Source organism: Pogoniulus pusillus, chromosome 22 (genome assembly GCF_015220805.1).
Source record: "Pogoniulus pusillus isolate bPogPus1 chromosome 22, bPogPus1.pri, whole genome shotgun sequence".
NCBI lineage: Eukaryota > Metazoa > Chordata > Aves > Piciformes > Lybiidae > Pogoniulus > Pogoniulus pusillus.
Genome location: NC_087285.1, coordinates 5,354,796 through 5,367,624, shown reverse-complemented (window position 1 = coordinate 5,367,624; position 12,829 = coordinate 5,354,796). Strand labels below are relative to the sequence as shown.

At 45.8% G+C, this 12,829-nt stretch overlaps 1 protein-coding gene across 10 annotated transcripts in view; it reads left to right on the top strand.

The window, feature by feature from the left end:
* Window positions 1-12,829, top strand: part of LOC135185125 (follistatin-related protein 4-like) — a 291,550-nt gene that overhangs the window by 236,653 nt on the left and 42,068 nt on the right. For all 10 annotated transcript variants that reach the window (XM_064161549.1, XM_064161548.1, XM_064161547.1 and 7 more), the window contains one exon: window positions 2,415-2,581. In XM_064161549.1, the coding sequence (XP_064017619.1) occupies window positions 2,415-2,581 (167 nt within the window). The remainder of the gene's footprint in view (window positions 1-2,414; window positions 2,582-12,829) is intronic.

Here is a 12,829-nt window from a genome sequence, read left to right as displayed (position 1 = left end):
CATGGCTTTCCACTCCCTCCATCACTGCCCTGGGCAGCCTGTTTCAGGCCTTGGCAGCCCTTTTGAGGAAGAAATTGTTCCTCATGTCCAACCTAAACCTCCCCTAGTGCTGTTTCCTGTTATCCTATCACTTTTTCTTTGGGAGAAGAGACGAAAGTCCACCTGGCTCCAACCTTCTTTCAAGGAGTTATAGAGAGCCAGAAGGTCTCCCTTCAGCCTCCTTAGCAGCAGAATGAATAACAACAGTCCCTCAAATCACAGGATCACAGGATGTTAGGGGTTGGAATAGACCCAAGCAGATCATCAAGTTCAACCCTCCTGCCAGAGCAGGGCCACAAAATTTAGCACATCCAGACAGGCCTTGAAAGTCTCCAGAGAAGGAGACTCCACAGCCTCTCTGGGTAGCCTGTGCCAGTGCTCTGTGACCCTTACAGTAAAGAAGGTCCCTTTTGCGTTGAGGTGGAACCTCTTGTGCTGCATCTTACACTCACTGCTCCTTGTCCTATCCCAGGGAGCAAATGCTCCTCACAACATCTGTTTTTCTTCACCAGCTTCATTGTCCTCTTTTGGACATGCTCCAGCACCTCAGTTAATCCCAGTTGTGATGAGGAAAGAGGGGGATTTGAGCCAGGAGAGGATGTTTCATTCCCCAGTCCTTGTTTTGATCTGTTTGGAGTGACGTAACACCAAAGTGCTGTGAACATTCATCTCAAAGGACCATTACCTTGACAGAGCAGTTTGCAGCATTTAGATGCACCCTAACCTCAGAGCTTTCTTGCTACAGAGCCTGGGACTGAGAGTGAGCAAAAAACATCATGTGAATGATGACAGGGTGAATGCAGCTGCTTTGACAGTGTGGCCTGATTGCCCTGCCACTGCTGCTGAAATGCTTCATAATGGCAATCTGCGCCCACAGTAATTCTGGTATCAAATGTCCTACCTGTCTGTGTGGCCACATGTGATGAGATACAAACATCTTGTGAGTGCTGGCCAGAAGGAACATAGAGTAGAAAACATTAGGGTCCTAGAATTGTTTCAGTTGGGAAGACCTCTGAGAGCATCAAGTCCAAACATCAAGCTAACACCACCACGGCCATTAAACCATGTCCTAAAGTGCCGTGCCCACACACTTCTTGAACATCTCCAGGGATGGTGATTCATAGAATGGTTTAGGTTGGAAGGGACCTCAAAGATCATCCAGTTCCAACCCCCTGCCATAGGCAGGGACATCTCCCACTAGAACAGGTTGCTCAAGGCCTTATCCAACCTGGCCTTGAACACCTCCAGTGAGAGAGCAGCCACAGCCTTCCTGGGCAGCCTGTTCCAATGCCTTCTTGCAGAGAAGACATTTTTCCTCATTTCCATTCTAAACCTCATGTCCTGCAACTTGAGGCCATTTCAGGATGTGGTTGTATGGTTTCAGGGACGTGGTGGTGTGGTTTGCAGTAAGGACTGGTGTTTCTTTTGTGTGCTGCATTTAAGTAAAAACAACAGGTTGTTGGTTTGTTGTTTGGTTTTGTGCTTTGCTTTGTTTTTCATTTAAATAAAATATGAGAAGGCTTCTCAGTCCTTGTTAGAACATCTCTATCTCAGATGCCATATGTAGCTGCATTTCATACAGGAATGTTCATACTTGGTGACTTCTACTTTTGGGACAACATAAAATTGAGTTTATTTATATTTCAGTGACAACAGTCTTAGCTTAATTCTGCTTTTTTAAGGAAAGAACCTGACTCATTCGTGTGTCTTTTCAGAGGACCTTGTCAGGAGTCCTCTAGAGAAACAAATCCAGATGGTGTCAAGCAAGGAGAGCTTTTACTTGTCCTTCTGCCACTGACTGTTTTGTAGACTTAACTATTGCTTGCCAAAGGACCCATTTTATTTCTCTAATGCCACAACTTCTGCTAGATCTTTCAGAAAATGATGCAGCAAATTTGGATGTGCCACATCCCATGTCTGTGTGTCTTACTTTATTGTTTAGGGAGGTTTTATAGCACGAATAACACATGTGGTGGTCAGGATCACAGAATGGTAAGATTTGGAAGGGACCTGTGGAGATCTTCTGGTCCAGCACCCATGCCAGAGCAGGTTCACTCAGGTGAACCTGTGTGTGCAGGTGGGTTTTAAATGTCTCCAGAAAAGGAGACTCCACAACCTCTCTGGGCAGCCTGTTCCAGTGCTCTGTGACCCTCAGCATAATGAAGTTCCTGCTCAGGTTTAGATGGAACTTCTTAAGTTTGAGTTTGTGCCCCTTATCTCTTGTTGCGAGGCACCACTGAAAAAAGACTGATCGTGGGATTAGGATTGATCCTTCAGAGTCATTCCTGGAATGAGGAAGAAAGGAGAGAGAGGGAGAGAGGATCAGCTTCCCTCTGTAGTGTTTGGCTTTATTCTTGTGTTGTTGCCTTTTGCAGAGGTGGTTCGGCTGAGCCTACCTGAGGACCAGAAGATCAGTGTTACCACCATCACTGTTGGCCTCAGCACCGTCCTGACGTGCAGCATCCGCGGGGCACTGCGGCCTCCCATCATCTGGAAGCGCAACGGAGTCATCCTCAACTTCCTTGACTTGGAGGACATCAACGTAAGTCCTGAATTACTCATGTCATTTTCTTTTTAGGGCAGCAGATATGACTCCATTTAACTCCATTGAAGGCAACAAATTTTATCTTATTACTAAGGAGAACTGGAAGCTGGTTTGATCTTTTTGGGGTTGTGTGGGTATGTCTCAGGGGGAAAAGCAAAACAACATGCATGCAACTGAGAGCAAGGTACTTGTAATATCTTCAGAAGTTAAAACTCAGTGATCTAATAACCCAGCATTTAAGTAGCACTGCAGCCTCGTCCCTTGTTGCTCATTGAGTTTGGTTCATCCTGTGTTAGTCCGTGACTAACAGCTCTGGAAACCCAGGAGAAAGCTGCTCTGTGGACCATTAACTCCTCAGGGATCTCTTCCCTAGCTCAAAGAAACCAGTGCATCGAAAGCATGGACCAATGCATTTATGGTTTGCAATGAAACCTCTCCTCTGTCTAAATCAAATAACATCTTTTTATTTTAGCTCCTTCTGTTTCACTTCTTATCTCTCACTCCTCAACTGCTGTTTCTGAGCAGGGCAAAATCTGTGGCTGTTCAGCAGGGTGGGGCAATGCTCTTGCTGGAAGGAAGATGAATCTCTTTTAATTCGCAGCCCTGGGTCTGATGTGTGATTCATAGCTGGTAGTAAAGACAATATCTGAATAATAGTATAAACTTACTCATTGATTTAATAACATTTAATTACAGAGAGAGTGGGAAATAGCATACCAAAAATATGGTCTGTATTTCATTTCTCTTTGCATTCAAGTACACAGTAAATCAGGTTTTATTTTAATTACACTACAGCAAGAACTGATTTACTTTTCTGTTGGGCTCCTGTTAATTTGACAAGCACTCAGTTCAGGGCTGTTACAGTCAATACTGGTGCTTCCTAAATTGTTGTGTATCCAGGACTGCTGAAATGTGAATTATCTTTGTTTTACTTCTCTGCATTAGTGCATGAAAATCACAGCACATGGGACAGAAATCCACACTGCAGCTCGGTGTGGGATTTGTGGACTCTTCTCTTGGCTGGAAGATCGTGTGCATTGCTTATAGGTGATGAATGTGTGCACAAACTTAATAATTGGAACCATCCAAACACTTCTTTCTTTCCATCAAAGCAAGCATTGGCCTTTTAAAATGCATTTTTGGTTGCCCTTTGGAGCATGACATTGGAAAGCCACACAACAGCAGCAAACACCCACTGCAGGACTGGCACAGGAAGCAGGACAGAGATGTGCAGGATTGCACAGCCAGCCTGAAGCTGCTGGACCTGCCCAGATTTCTTGTAGACAGGGTTGGAATAATGACCTTCAGGTCACTGGCACTGCAAATCCTGGGAAACTTGCCAAGCTGCAATGCACAAAGTCAGACGTTCCCTGCTGTAGCAGGAGTGTGGCAGATGAGCCATGCAGGTGGCTGACCTGGCAGCTTGCTGCCTGTACCACCTTGTGCAAATGTTCTTCTGTATTCTTCCATCTATTTTAGTCTGGACAGAAGGAGGCTGAGGGGAGACTTCGTTGCTCTCTACAGCTCCCTGAAAGGGGACATTGATGAGGGGACAGAGTGTCTGCTCAGCAAGTTTGCTGATGACACCAAACTGGGAGGCTTGGCTGAGACAGCTGAAGGCTGTGTGGCCATCCAGAGAGACCTGGACAGACAGAGTTGGGCACAGAGAAAGCAAATGAGATCCAACAAGGACAAGTGCAGAGTCCTGCACCTGGGAAGGAATAATAAACTGCACCAGTACAGGCTGAGAGGTGATCTGCTGGAGAGCAGTCCTGTGGAGAGGGACCTGGGGATAACCTGGTGGATACCAAGTTACCCATGGCACAGCAATGTGCCCTGGGGGCCAAGAACGCCAATGGGATCCTTGGGTGAATTAAAGAAGAGTGTGTCCAGCAGATCAAGGGAGGTTCTCCTGCCCCTCCACTCTGCCCTGGTGAGACCTCAGGTTGAATACTGCCTTCAGTTTTGGGCTCTCTAGTTGAAGAGGGACAGGGATCTGCTGGACTCTCTCCAGCAGAAAGCTGTGAGGATGATTAGGGGACAGGAGGGCATGTCTCATGAAGAGATGCTGAGGGACCTAGGGCTGTTTAGTCTGGAGAAGAGAAGACTGAGAGGAGATTTAATAAGTATTTATAAACATCTATGGGCTGGTAAGAAGCAGAGGACAGGCTCTGCTCACTCCCTGGGATAGGACAAGGAGCAATGTGTGTAAGTTGCAGCACAAGAGGTTCCACCTCAACACAAGAGGGACCTTCTTTACTGTAAGGGTCACAGACCACTGACACAGGCTTCCCAGAGAGGTCATGGAGTCTCCTTCTCTGGAGACTTTCAAGGCCTGTCTGGATGTGTTCCTCTGTGATCTGTGCTAGATTTTGTGCTCCTGCTCTGGCAGGGGGGTTGGAGTCAATGATCTCCTTGGGTCCCTTCCAACCCCTAACATCCTGTGATCCTGTGAGGTTGGAATGAGATAGGGGCTGGATTCTTCTCCCTAGTATCAAGTGATAGAACGAGAGTAAATGGTCTGAAATTGTGTCAGGGAAGGGCTAGGTTGGAGATTAGGAAAATTTTCTTTGCTGCAAGAGTGGTCAGAGATTGGAAGAGGCTGCCCAGGGAAGTGGTGGAGTCACTATCCCTGGAGGGGTTTGAAGGAAGTGTAGACATGGCACTCTGTGACCTGGTTTAACAAGCATGGCGGTGTTGAGTTGGTGGTTGGACTCAATGACCTTAGAAGTCTTTTGCTACTGAAACAATTCCATGAGTCTGTGATTCTAGGGTTCTATTCCTTGACTCAGATTAATCCTGGTAAAAAATACACTTTCTTTCTTCAGAGTGAGCAAATTCTACAGCTTTGTGTGGCCAGAGTCTAGAAGGAGCCTTTTCTTTTGGCAGTTGTACTCCTTGGGTACATCCAAAGATAATGATTTTTGGTTCAGTTTTTCTGGGCTCAGTGTTTAAGGTGGAGTTAGAACTGAGTTTCTGAAATCTTATTTCCACACACTCTGGAGGCTCAAGAATGGTCATAGTTTTTTGGGTTTTTTTTTGGCCAAAACTAATGAAAATTCTAGTTATATTTCTCATGTCTCTGTGAAATTTTGTGAGGGTCACTTTCATCTTAAAAGATTAAAGTTCATGTGTGAACTGGACACAAAAAAACAGCCCAGGAATTGCAAGGGGGTTAGACTGTCTGATCTTCAGAGGTCCCTTCCAATCATTCTGTGATTCTGTGAGTTGGAGTAGAAGGACAGACAGCACATGGCTCTGAGGCTTCATTTGCAACTCCTACTATGTGGAATAGAATTTTTGGAGGAGTACATTTTCAGGTGGAAATTCCAATTCCTCCCTAATTTTGTGCTGGCCTAAGTGTATTTCTGGTTAGCTTATAAGTAATTCTCCTTTCTCACTGGTTATTAAATGTTAAGAGGAAGAGTTATGTCCCTGCACATAAACTGACCAGTTCCTGAATGATTCAACACCCCTTAGGACAGGACCATGCAATATAGCAGAAAACAAAATCATGCCTTTTTGAGCTGTTTGAACTAGTATACCACTGAGAAACTCTATCAAAGGAGATTCTTGCAAGGAGGAAACACAGGATTTCTGCCTCAATTTCAATGTTTCACATGTCACTTCAGGAATTCTGTCACCTTGTCATATGCTACTAGCACTCATCAGCTGTTTTTTAATCTAATAAACACCTCCACGCCTTTCTCATCCTTAATTAAACACTGAAGTGTTTGTGTTCTAGATGTTTCACTGCCAGCTGTATCCTGGTCTGATTACTTGAGGTGACACAGTTTAGGGATTACCATCTTTTTATTTTCCTTCTTTTACTATGGGCAGTCTGTAAGACTCTTATGCTCAGGAGTGTCTTCTCTAGGGCTACTGAGGACAGGCATCTGCATGTCTCAGACAGACCTTCTGGTGTCTTTTCAGTGCTTAAAGGAGCCTATCAGAAAGCTGGGGACAGACCTTTTAGCAGGGCCAGTTGTGACATGACAAGGGGTGATGGGTTAAACTAAAAGAGAGAGATTTAAACTCAAGAGAAGGAGGAAATTGTCCACAGTAAGGGTGGTGAGATGCTGGCCCAGGTTGCCCTAAGAGCTGGAAGATTTCCCCATCCCTAGAACCATTCCAGGTCGAGTTGTTTGGGGCTCTGAGCATCCTGCTTCAGTTGCAGATGTCCCTGCAGCCCACAGGGTGTTAGGTGACCTTTTAAAGTCCCTTTCACCCCAAACCATTCTGCGATTCTATGACTCTCTGCTGTCTGAAGCACTTTTCTATAGCAGGCATGAAGAGGTGGTCCTTCAGCTGGTTAGTCCAGCTCAAGGACAATTTTTAGAAGTCTTGTACTTGTGGGATGTGAGGCATATTCACCTGAAACATAGAATCAAGCAGGTTGGAAGAGACCTCCAAGATCATCCAGTCCAACCTAGCACCCAGCCCTAGCCAGTCAACCAGACCATGGCACTAAGTGCCTCATCCAGGCTTTTCCTGAACACCTCCAGGGATAGCAACTCCACCTCCTCCCTGGGCAGCCCATTCCAATGCCAATCACTCTCTCTGCCAACAACTTCCTCCTAACATCCAGCCTAGACTCCCCCCGGCACAATTTGAGACTGTGTCCCCTTGTTCTATTGCTGGGTGCCTGGGAGAAGAGGCCACCCTCCACCTGGCTACAACCTCCCTTCAGGTACTTGTAGACAGCAATGAGGTCACTCCTGAGCCTCCTCTTCTCTAGGCTAAACAACCCCAGCTCTCTCAGCCTCTCCTCATAGGGTTTGTGTTCCAGGCCTTTCACCGGTTTTGTCACCCTTCTCTGGACATGTTCCAGCACCTCAACATCTCTCTTGAATTGAGGGGCCCAGAACTGGACACAGTACTCAAGGTGTGGCCTGACCAGTGTTGAGTACAGGGGAAGAATAACCTCCCTTGTCCCAGTGAACACACTGACATTTGGGATCAATGCTTACATGTAGCATGGGAATAGCATCAGCATTCCTGTTGAGGTGTGCTGTGCGAAGATGCAGCCAGCCGTGGATCTCAGCAGCATCGGGTAGAGTTGTGGCAGCAGGCAATTCAAAGCTTCAGCTTTTCCATGTGTGCAGAAACTCACATTAACCAATAATCTATTTAGAGGCATTGACAGCAGGAAAGTAAAGGCAGTGTGATTCTTAATATACTTGAAGTCAGCTAATTAAATTACTTCAGTTTTCTTTTTGTACGCCTCGAGCAGGAACTCGATTGCATTTCTGCTTTTCACAATAAGGTTAGCAATTTGGCTAATTGGAAGTGCAACAGGAGATTAATTGTACCTTTTTAACTTCAAGAAAATCCTCCCTGCTCCTGGCACAATGGTAATCACCTACAAAACTACAGGATTGGAAAAATCCTCCTATTATATTTCAATTAAACTCTTTCTCTTCTAAATGCTAATTCAGGGAATCAGATGAAAATAGAAGGCCAAAAAAAAATAAAAAGAGCAAAAAGAATCCTTCCAACTAGGTTTGAGAGCAGCACAGGAGAGGTACCTATGAAAAGTTCTTCATAGAATCATTAAGATTGGAAAAGACCTCTCAGATTGTCAAATCCATCTGTCAACCCAGTGCTACCATGACCGCTAAACTGTGTCCTAAAGTCCCACATCCACACATTCCTTGACCACCTGCAGGGATGGTGACTCCAGCAGCTCCCTGGACAGCCTGTTCCAATGCCTGACCAGTAGAAAAAAAATTCCTAATATCCAACCTGAACCTCCCCTGGTGCAGCTTGAGGTGATTTGGATGATCTTGGAGGTCTCTTCCAACCTGGTTGATTCTATGATTTCCTCTTGTCTTGTCACTTGTTAATTGAGAGAACAGACCATCCCCCACCTCACTCCAAGCTCCTTTGAGGGAGGTGTAGAGAGCAATGAAGTCTCCCTTCAGCATTCTGTTCTCTAGACTAAGCAATCCCAGCTCCCTGTGATGGTTTGGGTGTTACCCACCCCCTCACCCACTTAAGAAAATCACCCAGACTAGGCTCACCTGCTGGAAATTTGAATGAAGCTTTTTGCTTACAGCTTAGCACAATATACGAGCAGATAGTTACAATAGATGCAGAAATACACAAGCTAAAAAGGTAATACAGAAACACAACAGCCCTCCCAGAAACCTGAGTTCCCAGGAGGGGCTCTCAACCACCCTTCCACCTTCCCTCACCCCTCTCTACCTTACCGCAGACTTTGCCTTATGCTCAAGGTAGTTTGGAGGGTTGGCCAGGGGCTTAGGAAGCAGATGGATTAGTCAGGCAGGTTAGAGAGAGAAGTTCATGCAGCCCCAAGAGACAGAGAGTGACTCTCTTACCGATACTTCTGTTCTTGTTCTTACCCATCTCAGCAAGCCTGTGAGTGGAGTAGACATCACCATTGCTTCCTTTTCACAGCCTATCATCTCATTCTTCTCACCAAAACAGTCTAGCTAGCTTCAAAACTAGTACACTCCCTCAGCCACTCATGGCTTTATTCTCTCCAGACTCATGCCAAATGTGCAATGAGAAGGTCAACTGTGTCTCAGATCAATGCTGGAAGTGACAACGACGGTCAACACAAAGCTGGAAAAGCCTAAATTTGCACAGAGTTGAAAGGCTGAAGCTTACTACAAAGCCTGGTTGTTAGAATGCATTATTTAAATCATTTTTATATCATCTCTTGATTGGCAGCAAAATATTAATAGTTTTTTTCCTTGCTCACTTAATCAGACTCCTTCAGAAGCGACACAGTGATAATTTGTCTTGTCCTGTCTGGGAAGAGCTCTGTTAATGAGTTGTCACATAGCTATTGCAAAAGAGCCATCTTAATGGTACATGTAATTAAACAATTTTTCTTTCAAACCTTTCAGATGGCTGTTAGCATAAAAAAATGTTATTTATCCATAAAGTACCCATCCATATTGTTTCTCCCTCTCATGTCCCTTGGCTTACAAAAGTCACCTCAACTTTTCTGGTGCAGAAAATGACTCTAATGCAGCTGAAACTGGTAAGATTATGATAGCTCTAAATTGATTTCTGACTACAAAGAGTGAAGTGGTTAAACAAGGTGAAGTGCAGGGTTCTGCACTTTGGCCACAACAACCCCAAGCAGTGCTACAGGCTGGGGACAGAGTGGCTGAGAGCAGCCAGGAAGAAAGGGACCTGGGGGTACTGATAGATGAGCCAGCAGTGTGCCCAGGTGGCAAAGAGAGCCAGTGGCATCCTGGCTTGCATCAGGAGCAGTGTGACCAGCAGGACAAGGGAGGTTATTCTGCCCCTGTGCTCAGCACTGGTCAGGCTACCCCTTGAGTACTGTGTCCAGTTCTGGGCTCCTCAATTCAAGAGAGATGTTGAGGTGCTGGAAGGTGTCCAGAGAAGGGCAACAAGGCTGGTGAGGGGCCAAGAGCACAGCCCTGTGAGGTGAGGCTGAGGGAGCTGGGGTTGTTTAGCCTAGAGAAGAGGAGGCTCAGGAGTGACCTCATTGCTCTCTACAACTACCTGAAGGGAGGCTGTAGCCAGGTGGGGGGTGGCCTCTTCTCCTGGGCACCCAGCAATAGAACCAGGGGACACAGTCTCAAGTTGTGCCAGGGGAGGTCTAGGCTGGATGTTAGGAGGAAGTTGTTGTCAGAGAGAGTGATTGGCATTGGAATGGGCTGCCCAGGGAGGTGGTGGAGTCACCGTCCCTGGAGGTGTTCAGGAAAAGCCTGGCTGAGGCACTTAGTGCCATGGTCTGGCTGACTGGGTAGGGCTGGGTGCTAGGTTGGACTGGATGATCTTGGAGGTCTCTTCCAACCTGGTTGATTCTATGATTCTGTGATTCTGTGATCTCTCAAAGTAATACATTTTTGCCCCCTAGGAACAGGCAGGTTCTTTTCCCAAAGATGTGATTATGAAAACATTCCTCAGTTTGAAGACAAGAATAAACCCCTCGTGGAGTCTAATGTTTTGATACAGTATTTATGGGATGTTGTTTCCCATGATTTGACATTATCTCCTGAGAAATGTACATAAATTTATAAGGGAAATTTATAAACAAGTGTAATTCCTTCAGAAGCATAGTGAAAGCCTACACAGACAAGAGGGAATATTGCCACAAGAAAATAAATGTTGTGGAATCCCAGAATCCCAGCATGGTGGAGGTTGGACAGAACATCCGAACATCATCAGTCTGGGTGTTAGAGCAGAAAAGCAGAACTGTGAATGCAGCCTGCATCTTCTCAAGAGGAAAGGACTAAGCCCACCTGCTGTGGGCTGTTCAGGTACACTGGCACACTTGAAAATGCTTTAGAGAAGACTGTGAGGAGTTGAATTAAGGCTCTGAAATCAGTTTTACTCTTCTGTACCTTCTCTGACTGCTGGAAATAATAATTGACTTAAAGACCAATCCCAGTTACCTCCCTCTGTACTGTAGGAAGAAAGTTGGAGTTTATGAATATAATTTCCTCCCAAGATAGGTCCTTACCTGTTTAGTCATGGTGCTCCTCTGGATTGTCCTTTAGATCCAAGGAATGGAAACATTTCACTCAGTCCATTGCAGCATCTTGACTTGGACATTAACAGAAAGTTCAGTCATTAAGAGGAAGTTATTTACAATGTGAATAGTGAATTACTGGAAGAGGTCGCCCAGAGTGGCTGGGCCAGCAGTGTGCACTTGCAGCCCGGAGGGCCAACCGGATCCTGGGCTGCATCAGGAGAAGTGAGGCCAGCAGGTTGAGAGAGGTGATTCTCCTTACAAGAGGGATATGGAGATGCTGGAGCGTGTGCAGAGAGGGGCCACAAGGATGAGCAGAGGGCTGCAGCACCTCTGGTATGACTGAAAGAGTTGGGGCTGTTCAGTCTGGAGAAGAGGAGGCTCTGAGGTGACCTTACTGTGGCACTTCAGGTACCTGAAGGGAGCCTACAAAAATGCTGGGGAGGGACTTTTAGGCTCTCAGGGAGTGATGGAACTAGGGGGAATGGAGCAAAGCTGGAGGTGGGGAGATTCAGACTGGACATGAGGAGGAAGTTGCTGAGCATGAGAGTGGTGAGAGCCTGGAATGGGTTGCCCAGGGAGGTGGTTGAGGCCCCGTGGCTGGAGGTGTTTAAGGCCAGGCTGGTTGAGGCTGTGGCCAGCCTGCTCTAGGGTAGGATGTCCCTGCCTATGGAACTAGCTGATCCTTGTGGTCTCTTCCAACCCTGATTCTGAGAGGAGTGTTGGAGTTCCATCCCTGAAGACATTCAAGATCAGACTTGGTGGGGCTCTGAGCAGCCTGCTCTAGTTGGGAATGTCCCTGCTTACTGCAGAGTGTTGGACAAGATGACCTTTGAGGAGGTTCCCTTCCATCCTGATACATTCTGTGATTCTATGATTCCAATTCCTCCCTTCCAACAGCTCCAGCAAAAGACCTCCCATTGGTTTTCCTTGCTGTGTTGTCTCTCGAGTTGCTCAAGATACAAAAGTCATCCACTTTTATCTACATTGTAGTTGCATGACCATCTAAAAAGTTCATTTCCACATTTTCAAGCCCCAGACTTTTCTTTTTTTTGCTCACCAGCAAAGTCTTAATGTTGTGCTAATTTCCTTGAGCAGAAAAAGAAGATAAATGAACACCCCATCAGGTTGTGTTTGCTTAAGGCTGAGTTTTGCTCCACGTAAATCACTAAAGTGATAGCATGTGCAAAACCAAGAACAAATAATATTAATGAAGCAGAAGGTCTCAGCTTGTCTCTGGGAATGAATTATTAAAAGCACCAAAGAAAGTGATTTAAGAGCCCATGACTAATTTAGGTTTTTTATTATTTTTTATATGAATCACTCATGAATCTATTGTAAAACAAAAAGAAAAGGGGGGGGGGGGGGGGGAATTAAAGGAGGGGGAAAAAAGGAGCAGAGACATTTGATTAGTGAGGAGAAATCATTTCCAAAGTGATAGCCTTTGTTGTAGGTTCTGCATAATAATGATCTCATTAAAGCTTGGGTACATTTTGTCTAAAAATCATGTAAATATCACCAGAGAAAGATTTCTACCACTCTAAGGACCAGGCAGGCTTTGTTAACCTGGCCTGCTTCATACATTTTTGTGTGCTGGGAGCTCTGAAATCCTGATGGTGGTTTCCTTTGTGCCACCAGCTAGCCCGAGTGCTGAGACTGGTTTGGGCAGTAGGCATTGAAACTACATGAGGAAGGCTCCCAGCTGCCCTTGGTGGAAAGGGCTGAAAAGGAAGGCTCCTAAAGTGAGGTGAAATAATAATAATAGCAAC